Source organism: Chenopodium quinoa, unplaced genomic scaffold, assembly GCF_001683475.1.
Source record: "Chenopodium quinoa cultivar QQ74 unplaced genomic scaffold, ASM168347v1, whole genome shotgun sequence".
Classification (NCBI taxonomy): domain Eukaryota; kingdom Viridiplantae; phylum Streptophyta; class Magnoliopsida; order Caryophyllales; family Amaranthaceae; genus Chenopodium; species Chenopodium quinoa.
The window spans coordinates 76,829-98,884 of record NW_018744560.1 but is presented as its reverse complement, the minus strand read 5'-3'; the positions used below and the strand labels follow the sequence as shown (position 1 = coordinate 98,884).

The 22,056-nt window shown below is 34.4% G+C and overlaps 1 protein-coding gene across 1 annotated transcript; it reads right to left on the bottom strand.

Annotated features, from left to right (window-relative positions):
• Positions 1-199: 199 nt before the first annotated feature.
• Positions 200-2,285, bottom strand: LOC110699013 (photosystem I chlorophyll a/b-binding protein 3-1, chloroplastic-like). Its single transcript, XM_021876499.1, has 3 exons — positions 1,959-2,285; positions 1,118-1,179; positions 200-997 (listed from the first exon to the last, which is right to left on the bottom strand). The coding sequence occupies exons 1-3, from the start codon at positions 2,103-2,105 to the stop codon at positions 382-384; spliced, it is 825 nt and encodes a 274-aa protein (XP_021732191.1). The 5' UTR covers positions 2,106-2,285; the 3' UTR covers positions 200-381.
• Between the last annotated feature and the right edge of the window lie 19,771 nt (positions 2,286-22,056).

Sequence of the window (22,056 nt, the reverse complement as noted above, 5' to 3'; positions counted from 1 at the left end):
TGAAAAGTCTTACTCCCTACATCCAACCGAATTACTGCCTATACAACACTTTAGGTGAAGGGGGTTAGCCTGCTATTGCTCTAACTCGGGCTGGGGGTTGATTCTTACTAAAAGTTCCTCCTCAGCCTTCTCCCACTCAGCGCTTTCAGTGGGAGAAGTTATGTAGATGACTAAGTTTAGTATGATAATATCAATTACGTACACAGCAAAGCATATCTATTAGATTGAATAACTATCACTGATAATAACTTTAATCCTTACTCCTTAGTCTGTAGATTATAGTCTTTAATTCACATAATATTTGCACATAGGAGTGGAAGAAGCAATATAGTACAAAACCAGAAGTAACCCTGAGAACATAAGAGGAGGAGAGAGAATTTCTTAGTGGAACTTGAGACTAGTCAAGATGTTGTTGTTGACTGGGTCGGCCAAGTGGTCAAGAAGGTTTTGGTATGGACCAACACCAGTAACTAAACCCTGTACAAAGTAACCCAAGATAGCCAACATAGCCAACCTTCCATTCTTCACCTCCTTGAGCTTAAGATCCTTCAAAGATTTCTCGTCCTTGCCGAAGCCCAATGGGTTGAAGATAGGTCCGCCGGGGTATGCTGGCTCACCAGACCCAGCAAAGCCCTTCTCTAGACCCAAAAAGTATTGCTTGCCCATGGACCCTGGGTTGTACCAGTCTTGCAATCTCCTGTGCTCGGCAAAGCCCATAAGTGCCATCTCAAAGACAAACAATGTGAATGGGTCAGCCCAGTAGTCGTAGGTGCCTGCTGGTGGGATCACCCCGGTTTTGAACCATGGGAGGGCAGTCTCTTCAGGGATCAAACCGGCTTTTCCGAGGATTTCTGGGGCAATAGCACCCACTGCTCCAAGCATTGCATAACGGCCATTGATGATCTCACCATAGGCTAACCACTTGGGCTCGATGAAGCCACCGGTTCCTTCTGGGTCTGAGAGACCTAGTGGGTCGAACCCGTAGTCTCCTGGAAGACTGCATGTTTTGAAAGCAATACCATGTTAAGATAGATATATATTACGTGAACAATAAAAATTATTAGGAGACAAAATAATCATGCAAAGCATCATTCATTATAAATAAAACATAATTTACCTGCCATCCAAGTAAGCAAGGCTCTGCTTGGATGCAAACCAAAGGGGTCTGTTTGCATTTTGCTGTCAACAAATTCCAAAGTGGAAAAGATCAGATCAAAATGGTCAGCTACCCATCATAATATTATTATCAATTCTTTGTTTTTTTTAGGAAAAAAAGGGAAATATTATGAAGATAATTTGATGATTTGACTTTTCATTTTATGGTGTTAAAATTATTCCTACATAATTTGAAGTTTGGATGTGTTTTCCAAGATGAACATGTTTCCAAGTAGTATGTGCTGCCTGAGAGTATTTTGTTTAATCATAATTTAATCTAGTGTGTATGTGTCTTTTTTTTTTCTTTTTTTTTAAAAAAAAAAATAAGAAAAATACTCATAAATCATTTACTCTTAAAATAAATTATTAGCTTCGATTTTTATTAGTTGCACCTTTGGAATTTTTTATATATCTCACCAACAATACCCCAAAGTTGCAACTAAAAAAAATCGGAGGTAGTATAAAGTTATTTATATAGGACAAACTCTTAGCATGTCCATTGTAAGTTAAATAGTATAATAAGTCCATTAAGATGATGAAATTATAACTTCCTATAAAGTTCTATCAAGAACAACCCTAGTTAAGCAAGTATAAGAATGATCAACTCATCATACACCAATTGCCCAAAAAGCTTTATACTTAAATTCTACTAGAAGATGGCAAAAATGATCAATGCTATATCTGATATAAGCTAAATTCAAATTCTACCAATCGTTTATCATTCAACATACTTCTACGTACGTTTAAAATTTGAAACCGACAGTAATACCAAACAAGCCCTAATTTCTAAAGTTGTAACACACCTTAACGGGTGGAGTAGAGGCTGCTCTGACAACGAAAGAAGCCCTCCTTGAAGAAGAAGGAGCAACACCAGACCTAGCACCTAGAATCTGTCTTGCGGTTTCCACTGATGAAGTCAAGGAAGATGACACCAAAGCTTGTGTTGCCATATTTTAACCTCAAATATGATCAAACTATTGTTCTAGTGATAATATTATTAGATAAGTTTGTACTGAATAGAGTAAAACTCACTCTATTCAGTTTGAGATTATAGAGATGTGGTTCAAAATCAAGTCACAAAAGAGTGGAAAATAAGAGTGGCAAACAAATAATAAGTGGTGGAGATAGAAAGACAAGTAAAATTGGGTGAGATTTTATGAAATTTTCAGGTGGATATTGCTTCTGAGGTGGCTTTCATTTTTGCTTGTCTCAATATCTCATTATCCAACTAGGATTCAACATGTGGCATCTAACATCTTGTGTTGGATAATAGACGATATTGCCATTGTTTTGCTCTTGATTTCCTTCATGGCCCCCCATTGCCACCTAAGTTATTATAGGCCGAGAAAATTGGAGATTTTTTTATTTTATATTTTTATGAAGCTTTTTTTTTTTTTTTTTTTTGAAACATAGTTATGAAGTTTTTTAAAGGAATGGATACCTTGCTTCCTTTGAATTTACTTGATTAATAGTCGTATTGGTTCAATTTGTATGATTAATCTTGCACCATGATTTACTAGGCATCCTTAAAATATAATAAATTTTAGATAAATAGGGACAATTATTTTACATATAATTCTACTGACAACTAATATCACAACATTTTAAAATAATATAGATGACTATTACTCCCTTCGTTTTTAAATACTTGTTTCATTTTTTCATGCGCAGAGTTTTAGGAGAAATTGAAGAAAGTAATAAAATATGGAGGTAATGGGGTTGGTGGAAGAATAAAAAATTATAAAAAACGAAAAGTACCAGAGAAAATTGAAAGAGAGAGAATATGTAATTAATATTGTTAGTCCACTTGTTGGGAGAAATTAATTAAATATTGTAAAAGTTTTCCAAATAAGGAAATGGAGCAAATATTTAAAAACGACCGGAAAAGGAAAGTGGAGCAAGCATTTAAAAACGGAGTCTATTTGTGAAGAAGAAAAATAAACAAATGGTGTGATAAGAAAATCCAAAAGAGTAGTGCATTGCATATTTACAACCGCAGAAGCTGTGGTAGGTTGGGGAACTAGATCCCCCACCTAAACCGTAGTCTTACTCTTAGTCTTGTTGGGCTGATCCATTATGATGGGCTGATAAAGATCCTTAATCCTCCTCCAATAGGAAGTTGGTCTAGGATCTCATTTTAATTTGTGCCATCAACAAGTTATGCATTAAGATAACTTTTTTGTGCATCATTGTTGATTTTAATTATCAATTTTGTCCTTGCTATAGCAAAGACATTAGTCTGTTATATGGGACCTTTTCATTTAATAGACTAGTTATACAAAATCACGCTTTTTAGTGAAAATACACGAATAAAAATAAAATTATGAAGTTTTACTATAGTAAGTTAAGGTCACATTCTTTTGAGCTATATTAGACTAAAATGAAACGAAAAACTAACTTGAACTGAATTAAACTCATCTGAACCACAATCATGATCATGTAATACTACAGCAATAAAATGTGTTTTAGTTTGATTTTAGTATCATCAATAATTATATAAGAATTCTAACCATTTAAGCAACCTTATTAATTGTGATTTCATGACTACTGATATATTTATGTTGGCGGGTGAGTGTTTATCTTTTTTAATTTGAATTCTTTATTAATTGATAAGTTCCACACTATAGGTAATTAATGACTTCACTACATTGCTAAATTTTGATGAAGTTACTTATACAAATGTCAACTTATTGATAGAAACAAATTTGGTGTTTTTTTTAAGTGGCACACTTCACTTTCTTAAACGGCCGTTTTTTTTTAAGTGACACACTTCCTCTTTTAAAAATTCCTTACATTTTAATAATATATATTCACCTCACTATCTCTTACTTTATCATTTCTCACTCCTTTTATGGTCCCCACTTCCTCTCACATTCTTTTACTTTATCATTTCTCACTCCTCCAACCTGCCCCACTAACATCTTATTTTATTAAAGTCAATAAAATCTCCTAAAACTACGTGTCGGTCAAATTGTGTCACTTAAAAAACACGGAGGGAGTATCTTTGTTTTGATTATGTCATAAACTACCGTGTACTCCGTATTATGTAGAATTTGTTATATATACTCAGGTGTACAGTACACGCAACTAATCTTAGATTAATTTTTTGCTCTTCATTTGTTAATAAAATGAAAAATAATTATCAAAATGAGAACAAATATACACGGGTGTACGATACACTCGGGTTTATATAACAACCTCTCGTATTATGTTTATGGACAACAATTTCATATAAATTTTTGAATACATATATAGATGATAACATACAAAACATGGATATTGTTCTCCAAATATAAACTACCCCAAAAGGTTAATACTAAACACAAATCAAAATGGAATGAATTATGCAAGTTAAAACCTTTTGAATTACTCATTGACTAATTGTGATTTTAAATTAGCAATTCGGGGCATTACTAAGACCACACACTAGTTAATTTAAAACTTAACTACCAAATTTCTCAATCATAAGATTTACTAGGTATCATTGAATCTATGCTAGGGCACATTGAATCTATTTTAAACTCAGCTACACCAATCAACCTCATTAGAGTCCTGAGTTAACCAATTATACTCGAACAACCTTTAGGATCTGCAGGCAAGAGCTCCTTCTGTAACCATCTTCAGCTTATCCTTTACCCACCAAATTTGCTTCCAATTCTAGCTGCAATTTGAAGGATACTTTAAGCCATCTTGCTTCTTGCTTCTTGCTTTTGCAAACAAATTCCCAGGCTATAGGAGGGGGTCTAGAGTAGACAGTTTTGTCATCCCAAAGATAGTTTATACACGCTGCAACCACCACGACCATCCTAAACATATTTGATTACGGCCTTTATTAAGGCAAAAGGTATATCATAATAAATTATTGTGAGACATTTAAAGTTATGCCTTAGCTTTAAATGTAAGGGGTCACTTGGAAAAAGTAACCTTAGCTTAGTCTTGTGATATAAATTCTACATATTACCATATGTTGGTATAGTGTCCCTACTAATTAAGGTCTATTGGGTTCAACTTATTTGATTGATTGCCCGAAAGGCTGAAGCTATATTTACTTGAACCATAAAGAACTTATTTGTCATAAAAAATGATTATTTCGCATGATATTGTCATAATTTTGTTCCTTATAGAACACTCATTTTTTCATGAACTTGTTTAATTTAAAGTTTATGGGAACCTATTTGCTTGAAAATAAATCAACATAAGTTAGATTAAGATGAAACAAATAAATTATCCAAATTGGAAGTACAATACAGAGATTAGACTTTGTAATGTCTTGTTAGCCATACTTTAGGTGCATAATTATCCTAATTAAAGTATTATATCTTGACAGTTCATGTCCCAACTTAATTGGCTACCTTAAATGTGATCTACATTGGAAAGATTTGTTATAGTTCATGATAAATGTAAGGTGTCATTAGTTGGAGACTTGGAGATATATTAAAAGTGTTACACTTGTTGAGGTGTAGAGCGAAGGCAATGAAAAAAAAGAAATTATAAAATTGTTGGTCTTCTCAAAATAATGATGAAATAAAATAATCAAATCAGAATCTCATGAATTTTATTTTTTGGTGGCCTGAAGATTCCAAAGTATCTTGATTCACAAGGTTCAAGGAATCATGATTATGCCTAATTAACACCAACAATTTTGAGTTAGTTACTTAGTCAATAGACAGTTGTACAAATTTTTTCTTGATTATAATTGGTAGATGAATTAATTATTACTAATGGATTCACATGTCTATAGAATCTTTATTGATTTTGCACGACATATCCCATACTTTTGGTACGATTTTGGAGATGCAACTTTTTTATAGAGATAAACAATTGTATAAAAATTAGGATTTGTTTTGTAAATTACCACCCAAAAATTTAACATGTATTGAAATAACCACCTATTTTTTGTTGAAATTAAAAATAACCACCCTTATTTTATAAAATTGTAGGTTTTACCACCCCTACCTATACTCCGGCCAGTTTTTCGATCATGTGCCCCACAATTTCATTATGAAGAACCCTAATTTTCAATTCAAGTTAAATTGAATGAATCAAACCACGATTACATCATTAAATTCCAAATAAAACACATTCCAAACAAAAAATATCGTATAACTTGAATTCTAATTCATTAAACATTGCAAAATAACTAAAAAAAAATAAAAATTAAGTGCGATCTTCAATTACCTTGCTGTTCAAATTGGTGTAAAAAATTTAAGTGCGTTCTTCAAAGGATTCACTTGTCAATTTGCAAAACTTGGAGTAAAAATTGGTAGAATTTGTGGAAAAAATGAAGAATTTTAAGTTTGGGACTAGTTTGTGAAACAAGGGAGGAAATAATCGAGAAACAACTTTTATAAAAATAAAAAAACAGCTGTTATGTGGGGCCCATGCTCGAAAAACTGGTCGAAGTATAGGTCAGGTGGTAAAACCTATATTTTTTGTAAAATATGGGTGGTTATTTTTAATTTCAAAAAAAATGGGGGGTTATTTCAATACATGGTACATTTTAGGGTGGTAATTTACAAAAAATCCTTAAAATTAAGGAAAATTTGACATTTGCTACAAACGAAAGCACCTTGTGTCATATTTGCTACCCGTTTAATTTTTTATTTTACTTTATTACCACCCAAATTCCCTAACTATATATTTTACTATCAGATAACGGTTTCTATCAATTTTGATGTTAACTGGGGCCCACTTTATCCATCACCACACCAATTTATTAACCTACACCACACTAACCACTCACCAATACTCCCCTGCTCCCAACTCCTCACGCAAACACCTTACTAACCTCTGGCCAGCCGTACCTCTAGCATCACCACCATACTAGACCTGGCAACCTGATCCAAACTCGTTGACCCGACCCATGACCCGAAATTGACCCAATAACATTGACTCGAAAATAACTCGAAACTCGAAATTGACCCGACCCGACCCATATCCGACCCGAAAATGAAGTTGACCCGATCTTGACCCAACACCCGAACTGACTCGACCCGAAGTTGACACTACCCGAAATTGACCAAAAGTGTTTAACCTGAATAGACCCGATACCCAAAATTGACCCGAACAGACCCAAAACCAGAAATGCCCCAAACTAAAATTATCTTATAATTGAACAAAAAATGTCTTGTGCCAAAAATAACTCAAATTGTTCATTTTCAACCGTAGCTAAGCTCATAAACTGAAATATACTCTCTAAAAAATTGTTGATTTGAGCTTGATCCACAAATGAAACAACCCGAACATATTTGACTTGACCCGAATATACTTGACCCAAAATTGACCCGACCCGAAAGTTGATCCGACCCGTACTCGACCCGATACCTGACCCGAAGTTGACCCGAAACTCGAATCGACCCGATCTGACCCATACCTGACCCGAATGTTAGCTGACCCGACCCGACCCGAATGCCCCATTTGCTAGGTCTAATTCACACCATCATCGACATCACATCAAACTGCTGCAACTGCCACCATCGCACCCACAACAATGAACCACCGCTACTCCCTTGCTCTCTCCAACATCACCAAGCTCATCCCTCACTTCAACCCCAACCGCAACACTATAGCGAACACCACTTGTTGTCGCCTGCAACACCACCGTAAAAAGCGCTGCAACACCCCAATAATTCTCTCTTAAAACCTGTAAATACCCTGAACAAAATCCAAGAGAATTACTGGCATGCTACCGCCACGCGTTCAAATGTTAAGGCTATATCAGAAATTAGCAGCAGAAAAACTAACTCAGTTATAAATAAGTTTCAAAACCAATAACCAAAACCAAACTAAATTAAATATTACAAGTTGGAACCATTAAGGCCCTTATTCAAAACCCAAATTATTTAAAACAGTAAAAAATGAAATTGGTTTTAATGAATTCAAAAGTAAGTAGCAAAATAAGTAGTGAAAAGTAACCAACACTCCACTCAAAATCCCACAACCCTGATGCGAATGCTGCGTATGTAAGAACATGTGGTTAATCTGCTCCCCAATATTACAAGTGTAAAAATTGGATCGTCACAGGGTCATTGAAAGGCGAAGGCCATGACCAAAGAAAGACACACACAAAAGCACGCAGTCAGCAAAGCTAAATACATACAAGCTGCGAAATAAATTAAGAAAATACCTAACATGCTACTAATAATCAAGCACAAGCATCATTAAATATAGACTCAATTCATGACTCGATTATCAAATTTATTAAGACCTCACTAATTGATATTGACTGACTCATTTATTTAATTCATTGGATTTAGCAATAGACAAGGTTGTCCAACCCATGTCCCATTTGGAACATCAATAAAGAAAAACCCCATGCCTCCTTTCGGAAACATCAATAAAAACCAATGACCACGGGCGCGACTCCGTGACCGTAGTTAGTATGAAATCTCACCTAACTCCTAGTTTTAAAAATATATTTGAAATAGGAGACTCGTAGATCAGACGGCCTCGATAAAAGTACACGGCTAATACCCCATGTACCCCAACCCCTGATTGTCATTATTCCAGATGTGCACCAATCCAGAGTTTTATTGCTCATCCATCTTGCACTTTCCGTGATTTACAGGTTTAGATTTGGTGATGACTCAAATACATTATAATACAAACATTCCAAACACAATTCAACAAAACATGACAAATTCCCAATTTAAATTCTTGATTTATTAGTGACAAACAACATTTATTAATTATTCCTTTACTACCTTGGTGTATAAACACCTTTAGTGCATAAGGCACCCCAAAACCTTAACCTCGTCTTATAAGACTTGAATTCCTCCTTTACTCATCCTATTTCCATAATCATGAATGAGGAATAATTTAATCTTTACACTAATCACATACCTTTGCCTTTAAGCGCAACTTGCATAATTAGAGCACAAATAATACTTGCATTATAAGCTAGTGCACATCATTTGAAATTCACAATGTATAACCAAACAATTTAACCCAGTCAATCCTATACATGATACTAAGTTCTCGATCCGTCCTTAAACATGCACCTACAAGCAAGGTTTCGTAACTTGTACGTACCTTGAGCAAACGAATTGGTATGCCACTTTACTAACTAGAAATCACCTTCAATAAACTCCTCTCCTAAGCCAAATAATAACATCTCAATCAATACCCAATCAATCAAATTTACAGCAATACTAACTTACTTTAAAACCTTCAAAATTCAAATCAAACAACACTTTAAAACCTTCCCTTTAGTTAAAATTAAAGGCTTATATATAGTTCTTTAAATTTTCTTCATAAAAACCTTAAAATACACTCTTATATATGAAATTACAGCAAGTTCAAAGTCTAATAAAAATCTGAAAATTATATAAAAACCCCTAATAATCTCCCTTTTTAATGGGTGATTAAACCCTCTTTATAAAACATCAAAAGTAGTACTTAGAAACTATTTCCAACACTTAAAACTTCAATAAAAACATATATTTATGCTTAATTAACTTTAAACATAATTAATTTTATTAATCAAACTCAAGAATAATATTTTAAGTATAAAAAAACTTCGTTAAAATAAAAAACTGCCTGAAAATCATATTTAGAGGCTGAATTTGGCCACGAGTGGGTGGTGCCTCTACCAAAGGTAGTGATTCTTTCTTAAAACGTTGTTTCCACATGGAAAACGCTACTTTTTTTTTATCAAAATCGGATGAGTTTAGAATCTGATCGGGATTAATATTAACGAACAAAAATCTAAAAATTAAAACACGAATCTACGTGTTCAAAATAATCTGGAATTAAGTTAAACTAATTAGTAGTTATAATCACCAAAATTTTAAAACATCATTACTATAAAAGCCCTAAATCAAATGTTCATAAAAACCCTAAAATCATGATTTTCAATAAATTGAAACCCTAGGTTTATAGTTCATAAAATATGAAAATTTATAACATAAATATAATCTGAAATTTATAATCTTTATACCATTAAAATATAATTTGATACTAAAAATATAGTCTTTACACTAAAATCAAAACCCAAAACAATTAAATTAACATTAAGCAAAATAATGAAACAAAGGAGGATGAAAATAAGACTAACCTTTTTGTGTGGGAAATTTTTGGAGATTCACGGGGTATTTATAGGAGAGAATTATTGTAGGGTAAAAAGGAAGATTGGGCCTCATAAAAATAATGGGTCAATTAAGTAAACAAATGGGTTAGACTTGTTTGATTGGACATAAATTGTAGAATAAAGGTGCATAAAATAATTTGTTCAAATAATTTTCGACCCAGATTAATAATTTGAAACTTTTGAAATTAAATTCCGGAAAATAACAAATAAATATTATAAATAAAATAAAATTTCATTTATAAAATATTTTAAAAATACGGGGGATTACAAGCGCGCTCCACCAGCAGCCCCGCACCACAATCAATGGAAGCTAACAGCCCAATCGAACAAATAGTCGCCCACGAGAAGATCTAATTCAGCCCACAATTTCAGCATTTGGAACCCCGCAATTGGCAATTTACGCCCAAATTCAGCCAAAGAATTAGATACTCTAGAGCAAAATTAATGAAATTGGGCGACTGAGATGCATTGAATCAATCAACGGCTGCAATTTAATGATGATTGAAGGTGAAGCCTTTGATTATAGTTGATGCATGGTGGATGATGAAGAAGCGAACCAGAGCAAGAAAATGAACAGGGGAGGGGGGTTGATTATATAGCGGTGGTGGTGCTAGTATGGAGAGGCTTAGTGTCAACGACGGGAAGGGGATGGTCGGTCGCTGGCGAGGGAAAGGGGTGGTAGTGAGGTTTCGTGGAAGAGTTGATGGGGAAAAGGATCGGAGGTTGGACGGTGGCAGTGAGGTGTCTTGGGTGGCAGTGAGGCGGCTGAACAGTGGCCGGGCCCTACTAACGGAAACAATATAATAATGGGGCAACATGTAGTGATATCTATAATTTTGGGATTTGGGTGGTAGTAAAGTAAAATAAAAAATTAAACGGGAGAAAATGTGACACAGCCACACAGGTGCTTTCGCTGGTAGTAAATGTCAAATTTTCCTTAAATTAACTATATTGTTATTTAAAAATAGTTAGGGAGAATAAGAAATATCTTAAAGATATTTTAAGTGTGAAAATCCACCTAATTTTGCATATGTAGCTTGGGATTATTTAAAAGTTGTACTTTTCAATACACAAAAAAAAGTTACAAAAAGGATTAACAAGATGTTATAAAATCTTTAAGAAGATTTGTAATACTTAGCTTGTTGGACAAACAATTTTTATTTTTTTTGAACGGCCGCAAAGCAAGATATATTAATCAGAAGACAAAATGTCCATAAGTACATAGGGGGAAACCTCACAAGGGGCATGATTTTCCCACACTTGCTCAACGCCAAAAGGAACTAGCTTTGCGAGACGATGGGCTACAACGTTGCCCCCTCTCTTAACATGAGACCAAATAAAATGCTTAAAGAAACAACAAGACTCTAAGATATCACCAAGAACACTATCTAAATCAGAGAGAAAAGTGGTGCCTTTTGACAGACGCGAGATAAGCGTTTGACAATCGCTTTCAAGAATCACATCCTCCATACCATATCTCTTCCCCAACTTCACAGTCATCGCTATTGCCTTAGCTTCAGCAATTTTTGGTGGCCAACCTGCTCTTTGTCTACGAACAGAAGCAAAAATAACCTTACCTTGGAAGTTTCTAGCCACCACTCCCAAGCTCACCCATCCCTCCTCGCTTAAAGACGCATCAACATTAATTTTGAAGACCCCCTCAGGTGGAGGACTCCAAATCTTAGGACTGGCAGCACGCCTTTGAGCAGGTTGGGCATAAATACGAGCACCATAGTTGAGTTGTTCTTCCACCAGTTTAAAAACTCGAGCCTAGATCACCTCAGGTGGAGTTTCTCGCCCCTCGAAGACTTTCAAATTCCTCTCATGCCATAGTACCCATGCAAGAGTTGCAGCTCTACGTTTAAGGGCTTGGTCTTTTGTCTTCCAGCTAGCAACAAGATCGCATAGAATCAAATCATCAAGCTCTGCAACAAGCTCTTCGCAGCAGCAGGCATCCCAGAGAGGCCTCGAGTGTGGGCAGCTAATGAGGCTGTGGTCGGGTAGCAGTTTCTTCCTCAGCATTGCACCAATTAAGGGCAGGCAGCTTCGTCAATCAAATGGCGATGCTTTAACAGGCTACGTATAGGTAGTGTACCTATACACACTCTCCAAAGAAAGTGTTTGATCTTTGGGGCTACATCAGGACTCCATATAACCACCCACGCAGCATTGAAAGTGTCCAAGTTGAGTCCTTTGCCAAGAATGTAAGCATTGCGAACAGAATAGTTCCCATCATTCGAAAACGCCCAGCAACGCTCGTCAGGCACATACCGTGCTCAAAGGAATTGCTAAGATACATTTCACATCCCGTTCATCAAAAATTTCCTCAATTTTTCTCACATTCCACTCCATACATCATGGCTCAATTAATTCATGCACTTTAGATACACCATCAACAGCAGCAGTGGTAGAAAAGCGACCCTCCTCGTCCACTAGCCAAGGGTCTTTCCACACATCGATGCTCGTTCCCCTCCCCACTCTCCAGACAAGACCTTCTTTAACAAGAGCTTTGGCGCTCCAAATACTTCTCCAAGAGTAACTACAAGAGTACCCCAAGGATGCATCAAGAATTGAACACTTCGGAAAATATTTTTCTTTCATGACTCTCCCAAACAAAGTGTTCTCGCCCCTAATCAATCTCCAAATTTTCCTTCCCAACAAGGCATCATTAAAGACCGAAAGATCCCTAAAACCCATTCCCCCCAAATATTTTGGGGTGCACATCCAATCCCAACTCTTCCAATGGATTTTCCTCCGCACTCCATCATGCCCCCAGAAGAACCGAGCCATTGATGACTGAATAGAGGACAAAACCGAAGTCGGAATCTTATAAACTCCCATAAGATATGTTGGAATGGCTTGAATAACCGATTTTAAAAGGATCTCTTTCCCTGCTCTTGAAAGAAGCTTCTCCTTCCACCCTTGAAGTTTTTTCCTGATTCTATCAAGAAGAGCATTGAAAATTGCCTTTTTCGACCTTCCGGTAATGGTAGGAATTCCTAAATACTTCTCATGTCTCTCTACTGACCGCATGTTCAGAAGACCCAAAATTTCCTCCTTTTGCTCAGTTCCAACTCCCTTGCTAAAAGAAACCTCTGACTTATCATAGTTAATTTTCTGCCCGGATGCTGCTTCATATTGGTTGAGAACCTCAACTATTCTTGAGCATTCCTGTCTAGTGGCTCTAGCAAAGAGTAAACTGTCATCCGCAAAAAAGAGGTGAGAAACCTTGGGGCCATTCCGGCTAGCCTTTACACCATGAATTTCTCTATTATCAACTTTATTCTGCAACATACTAGAAAAAGCATCAGCAAGCAGAATAAAAAGATACGGGGGCAACTGATCACCTTGTCTTATTCCTCGAGATGGAGAGACAGCCCCACATACCTCTCCATTGATAACAAAAGAATAAGACACCGAAGAAACACAATCCATAATCAAATTCACCCAACTCCCATCAAACCCCATAGTGAGAAGCAGCTTCTTTAAAAAAACCTCATTCAACTCTTTCATAAGCTTTACTCATATCCAGCTTCATTACAATGTGACCTCTGCGCCCCTTATTACGATGCTTCATAGTGTGAAAAATTTCAAGAGCTATGAGAGCATTATCCGTGATCAATCTACCTGGAACAAAGGCACTCTGATTCTCCGATACCACACTAGGGAGAATATTTTTTAATCTCATAACCAGAGATTTTGAGACTAGCTTATACAAAACATTACACAGACTTATAGGCCTAAATTCTGACATATTAGTGGGATTTTTAACTTTGGGGATCAAAACAATATTAGTTTTGTTTACATTGCACGAGAAAGGGGCCCCATGTAAAATATTGCTAACAAAACTAAAAACATCATCACCAATAATATGCCAAAAGCGTTGATAAAAGATAGCGTGCATACCATCCGGGCCAAGGGCTTTACAAGGTTGCATATGTTGTAAAGCTGAGAAAATTTCCTCCTTAGTATACGGCTTTTTCAATTCATCGTTCATCTCTGGAGTAATAACTTCTCTGACATGTTTTAGCACACCGTGTAATTCCTCATCTGAAGGGTTAGAAGTCTCAAACATCTTCTTGTAAAAATTAGTGACAATGGGCTCGAGTTTGTCTTCATCTCCCTGCCAGACATTATTCCCATCAAAGAGGCCTTTAATATGGTTTCTACTTTGCCTTTGGGAGGCCTTGTGATGGAAATATTTCGTATTCTTATCACCATCTTTTACCTCCGCAACACGAGAGCGAATATACCAATATGCCTCTTGCTTTTGAGTAAGATCTTCTAGGAGTCGTTCAAGCTCAATGCACTCATTACAACTGTCTGCCGAAATTGGTCTTCTTTGAGCTTCGGAGAGAGCAGCTTCTGTTATGGCAATCTCTTTACCTAACTCATTAAACTTCATTGAACTCCAAGACTTCAATCTGGCAGCAACAATCGCAAGCTTACCCAAAACCCCTCCCATCATTTCTCCCCTCCAAGCTTCTCGAATAACTATATTTTTATATAAAAGGAAAATATCTTAAAAGTATCGTAGGTTTGGAAAATCAGCCTATTTTTTGCATAATGTATATGGTTTAGAATCAACTTCTATATATATTTATATAAGGGGCAACGAATTGAAAGGGATAAGTAACAAGTTATAGAAATATACAACTTTTTCATAAAGATGGACAAATTTGGAGTCGAATTAATTACCAAGTATATTATTACTTCAAAAATAAAGCATACATAGATTAATAACTAAAACAAAAGTAGAAGAAGAAAGAGATCTTGGAGGAATTTGGTTTGTCAAATACACTAATAGAGAAGGACTTGGACAGTTGGACCGATCTTAAATCTTAACCACTTATGTTAGATATGTGCATTTTGCAAATGTAAGTTAGGTTTAATGGAGTTTTGCAAATGAAGTTATGGTTTAATGGAGTTTTGAAAATGTTTAGAGAAAGAGTAGGGTTTTGTCTAGAAACAAAGAATAGGGTTTTTGTAATGGATATGTTGGCCCTTTTCTTTTGTTACATATTAAGGTACATTTGACTTTTGATTTGTGACCCTCGTAAGGTCAATGTGAGTATTATTGAGTGCTAGTGTGCTACATACATAAGAACAAGGGTAAGAAACTAAATTTTTATAGACTTTGCGTGCTTAATTCAATTGATTTTTACTTATCAAAACTTATCTTATTTGAATTTACATGAACTTAATCGAACTAATCTGAACTTATTAGACTTTATCAAAGTTTTTTTAGTTGTAACTTTGAACTTGGGTAACCCTTATTAACTTTTATCAAAACTTATTTTTTGTGAACTTATTTTTATGAAAACACTGAAATTAAGGTGAACTAAGCAAATCCCTTAAATTGTGACTCAAAATATGGTATGGCTGAAGTTAAATGCAAATATCTATCAAACTACAAGTGATTTTGAGGTGATTCAAGTTGGAGGTGATAGCTTAATTCAAGAGTTTTCGAACTATAGGTCATAGCTCGATTCTAATAAAAATCGAAAAGGTTATGGTTGTTTTACGAAGACTTGGTGATGCTAGAACGTTGTTGACGAAGTACTCAACTTGGCACGCTCGTGCCAAAAGAGGGCACTTTTGTCCCTAGTCGAGTGAGGGCAATTTTTGTGAAGTTTTTTTAGTGTATTTGTTTTAGGGAATATTTGATTTCCTAACACTATATCTTTTATATGACAACTTTGTTAGCATATTTTAGGGAACAATTTAGGGTTTTATTAGGGTTTTCTTATGCTATAAAAGAACCCTTTAGTTGATCAATTAGATAGATCATATCATACCTTATGAGCCATTATATTTAAGACTCCTTGTATATTCTCTCGTTCTTTATCCATTATAGTGAAGAATCTCTCGAATCCTCCACCCGTGGATGTAGGTCTAATTTGACCGAACCACATAAATTCTTGTGTTCTTTGTTTATCTTTTCTTTATTGTTTTTCTCTTTCTTAATTTTCATTGACTTGTTTCGCATTAATTAAACACAATTACACTCTTATTTCTAAACAATTGGTATCAGAGCCAGATTTAAGATCTCAAGTTTTAGGTGTTTATAGATTAGTTTGATTAAATTATATATGCCAATGTAATTTGACATTGAGAAATTCGATACACAATTGAATTTTGTCCAATCGCAATTGAAGATGAAAGCCATCTTAATTCAATGTGGTTGTCACAAGGATGTCGAAGATGAATCCAAAAAGGCTTCGGACATGATGTTGGATAAATGGGAGGAGATCGATTTATTTCGACAATTCAATATACTTATGTCTCTCTAATGATGTTTTGAGATAGGTTTCCAAAGAGACTACTGCTACGGGTTTGTGGTAAAAGTTGGAGTCACTTTATATGAAAAAGAGCATGACCCACTGTCTACAACTCAAATCTAGATTTCATGATCTTCGTCTAGAAAAAGGTAAATTGCTTAAGTCAAATTTAGATGGAATTCTTCTCTATTATTATGGATTTGCAAAACATCAATATTGATATTGGTGAGGATATGGATATTAGGTTATGTTCTTTACGACCTTCGTATATGCACTTTATTTTGAGATACTTTGTTGTATGGTAGTGATGATTTGAGTTTGGAGGACATTAAGTGTAGACACCTGATTGTGTCTCCCTAAAAACCAAACCCAGTGATGAGTACCTGTCACGTCATTAAATATTGGGCGAGGTGAAATGTTGAAGAGTCTCGTGAATTCTCATGTTTTCTAAAATATTTTAATAAAAATAATTCATTTCGTATTTTGAAAATCATTCATTTCGTATCCTATTTATAAAAACGTCCATTCCAGTTTAATATGGTCCATAATTTGGGTCCAATAATTGTTTAGTTGGATGAGGGTTGAAAAGATCTTTCCAACGACATATTATAAGCTCAATTCCGAGTTATAAAGAGCAAGTTAATTTCTAATGCCTACAACCCCCTCTAGGCAATGTTGTCTACTCCCCCCTCCTAAAATTACTAGAGTAGCCCTAAACCCCACTAACCGCATCAGTTATTTACCTTAGTAAATTTCAACTAACCACAGTTAATTCCCCATACCCCACATATATATACAAAAAAAATGAAACAAAAAATGAAAAAGTCATCACTTTTTAGTTTCTACGTTGTTCTTCACTGTCATTTTCTCTCTCATCAAATCTTTTCAAATTGCACAATTCTAAAAAAATATCTGCAAATTAATTACAATTTCAACAACAACGAGTGATACACGAGAAGAAATTGCAATAGCTAAAGAAAAAACTCCAAAAAAAATCAAAATTGTAAGTTAATTTGTGCATTTTTTATGATTAAACCCTATTTTAAAAAAAATAATGTAGGGAATATTTCAAGCATCCCACACTTGAGCCCCACTGTGATCATACACTTAAGCATGGTGGTGTCCAAAGGAAGGAAGCTAGAGTAAAAGAGTCGCCAACAAGTTTTAGGAACTTGTAAACCGTTCACAGGGTGAAGGTTATACCCCTTCACGATCCATGAGATCGCTAACTCCATAGTGGTCTAGAACCATGACTAGAAGTTTGGGGATGAAGGTACAAATCCAACCTAAAAGAGATTGAATCTGCCCTAATAATAGGCCTCTACTTTATTCTTCTCGTATTCATGTGCGCTTTCTGACTAACATGCAATCAATAGATTAACCCTAAACATGTTTAATCTATGTTGGTTGAATATTAATGCACAAACAAACTTATTATTGACGATCACTTGAATTATAATCATATCAACCTAAAAAAGATTATTAATTATCTTATTAAGCGTGATTAAAAGTAACAATTCCCTTAAACATGCATAAAAGGTGTGATCAAGCAATCAAGCAACAATAATAACAATCATCATAATAATATTCTCAATCTCAAAGCATAATAATAATAGTAAGATCCTAGGCATGATACTAACAAGATTAATAACAAATCCTAGCATGTAACTAAAGATTAAAGATCAAAGCTTTATCTCTAACATGATACTAACATGATATTAGGAAATAATATGAAGCATCATAAACATACATAATATTAGAAATATTAGTTAATACCCTAAACATGATACTAAGAAGAAATAAAAACATCCTGACATGATACTAGGAATCAACAAAATAATCTAAGCATGATTTCTATGTCAAATGAATAATAAAGTAATTAAATTACTTACTTCGATGCCTCGTATCTCTTTCTAATAACAAAATACACACGTTAGTAACTTCAAGGAAAGTATTAAATAATAAATCTAATCAAAGAATTGAAATAGAATTTGGGACCAAACCCTCAAAAATTATCAACCTTTCACGTCTAGGGCGAAGACAACTTCGAAATTGGCTAGGTGTGTCTAGAACTAATGTATGAGGAATCTTGTAAGAGGGAAGGTTTAGAAAAAGAATAGAGAGAGCGAAAGCTTCTAGCTTTTAGAGAGAGAGAGAGAGAGAGAGAGAGAGAATAGAGAGAGATGATGGTTGTGAATAATGATTGTGAATTCATGAAAACGTGGAGATTCGACCCCTTTTTATAGAAAAAATAGTCCGAAATCAAATCAAGTCATATTTGGAATAAAATACCTCATGTCACCATGTAACACCCCCAAATCTCCCTTTACGGAAATACTAGTATAATACGTATAATTATACCGTAGAGATAGACTTGGGCGTATTACCGCCGCGTGATTACGCAAGGCTACTCAAAGTACTTAACTCAACAACAAAACTTGCAGCAGAAACTCATTTTTCTTTTTATTAATACTTATAAAAATAGTAACGTTGTTATTAGTGCTCAAAAATGAAGACAAGACCAACATTCCTAAACTAGGTGAAGCAAATCCCTGGACTCCCATATGCTCATTCACGACTCCACCTGAAAATAGTCAACACTGCTTACCATTACGGTAAACAGGGCGAACCAAAACAAATAAGAAATACGGATTAGCAAAATATGCTAATTATGGTAAGTGCAAGAAAGTGTAAACTCAATTTATTTGCAAACATGCTTTTAAAACCAATTCCAATAAATTCAAAACTCATTATTCCAAAACCGATTCCAATGATTCAATATTCAAAATAATAGTTTATAAAACAAATTTCTTTATTAAGAACCAATTCCTTTTGATCCAATTCCTCACCCAAGTGTGCACACCCCCAAGCTAGTCTCCTTATATTACAAGGCTATTCTTGAGGAAAGACCCGGTCATACATAGTCCAAGACCTTATCAATAAACCAAATCTGCATAGTGGGATTACTAACATGCTTATAAAGAATTAATAATAATAATTCAATGGTTCAATAAATCCTTTTAATATCCAATAGTTCCCAATATTGTTTAAACACGATAAGTAATCCAAACCATTCAAAACATGATTTAAAAATAAATCATTCAAATACTTTTTATTAAAATGAATATCTTCAAACATAATTTATTTCAAAATCAATTTAATTCAATCACCAATCAAATCATGTAAAACATGTTATTCAAACCAATTACTTTCAAAGGTATCTAGCCACCTAAACGTACCTTGATCCTTGCTAGAAAAACCACCCAAAAAGAACCTCACGAACCTTGATTGAACACACCCTACAAATAAATATAACTTTTTTTTTTGACAAGTACAAATAAATATAACCTTAATCAATATAAGGTTAACAAATAATCACAAATAATTGAATTAAAACCTCCCAACTATATGGACATGAACCTTTCAACATAAACATTATTAAAAATCTGATTTTATATAATTAAAACTACTCATAATAATTATTTATAAATCCCCCGTAATAATAATAATAATAATTGAATAAGAGAAGAGAATAAGAAAAGATAAGAAACCAAGAAAAAGAGAAGAATTGGATTTGCGTTGGAAAGAATAGACAGAACTTGCAGAGGCTATAACTCCTTTGATATAACTCTGAATTGGGTGATTCTTGAGCCCAACCTCAAGAATTTTTTGAGAGGAACAATCTTTGTGCAACATCAATACCCCAAAAGCTGACCAAAAGTGCCCGAAAATTGGCTTCAAAGATAACGGGATGATTTGTGTAAAATGAGGCCAGGAGAAGAAAAGTAGAGAATTGGTGTGAATAAGTGGGAAGAATTAATTAAGGGTTTATTTATAATGTTGAGGGTGTATAAAGGATAGAGGTTAAGGTGTGATATGACTACTAAAAAATGTGATAAGTTTTTGGGGTTGTTAAAGCACTTGAATCAAATTAAGTCTAGAGTAATAGTTGGGTTAAAAGATAAGAAAATTTAAATGGATATACATATGGTTGGGAGAAGAAAGATAGGAACAAAATGAGATAATGAAGAACAGAATTAGAGGTTAATTTAAAATATAATAATTAACAAACTAAAGTGATAACAATCACTCTTCAAAACATGATCAAATCATGTTTCACAATTATTATTTTTTTATTTTTTTTAAATATAAAAACAAAAACAATAAAAATAAAATAATTGAATAAATAAATATTTTAGACAATATAAAATTAGTTAAATACATAATGATATTAGATATTTCTCTTGAAATAGTTAGTATAATAAAATATGGACCGACCTTAAAAAAGATAATTAAACCTATATTATTAATTTAGAAATCCGAAAATTATTCAAATGATTAAATACTTATATTTTGCGCCAAAATTCAAATATTATTTTGTCTCCAAATAATAAATTTACTAAAATACCCTTTTTATAAAATAATTCTTAATTAATTAATTAGAAAATACGTATGAAAATATGGGGTATTACACGCCAACGAAAAGAGTTAGCGCTAGACGATAGGCTTAGCGCTAGACGACGGACTTAGCTCTAGGCAACAGGAGTTAGCGCCAGGCGACAACCTTGTCGTCTCGCATTAAGTCAGAATTAAAACGCGCTTTGTACGCTGAATCATCTTCTCAATACGATTAAGCAGCTAATTCCGCGTTGATCATATTAAAATCATGTTTGTGACAAATCACATATTTTATTCAAAATAAAACTCTTTAAATATAATTATAATCCTATCACATTAGAATTTAAAAGAACCTTCTAGATTATTCTAGAAGATTAAAGTCAATCCTAATAACTTTAGGAATAATAACTAATAGGCCCTCCTCTAGATCATCGGCCCACATATAAAATTCATTTTGGGCCAAATTTAATCTGATCCATAACTTCCTCATTATTTATCGGAATTGGGCTTAACAACACTAGACCCGACATAGCTTTCTCTGTGAACTTATTAGTCAGGCACAGCAATGCACCGACACGACATATGGGCATTGGAAAGGAGTTTGACACTTACTCCGGTACCTATGAGGGACACAAGACCTTGTTTTATATTATCAACTGAAACAAGATGCTTCCCTCACTAGGTATGCTGACGCTGGATACTTATCGGATCCTCAAAATGCCAAGTCACAAAATGGATATCTGTTCACTTAAGGCGGCATTGTAATATCATGGAAATCAATAACAAAGCAGACATTGACTGCGAAATCTTCAAATCATGCAAAGTTGATAGCTCTTTATGAAGCAAGACGAGAATGTGTATGGCCAAAGTCGATGATTAGTAATATTCAAGAAGAGTGTGGAATGAATTGAATGCAATAACAGAAAATTCAACCATCATCTTTAAAGACAATACAACATGCATCTCTTAAGTAACAAAAGGATATATTAAGGGCGATTAAACAAAACATATATCCCCTAAACTATTCTTCACACATGATCTGCAAAAGGATGAAGAAATAGATATCTATCAAATTCAGTCTTGTGACAACCTTGTCAACCTGTTCACCAAATCACTTCCTTCGAAGAAATTTGA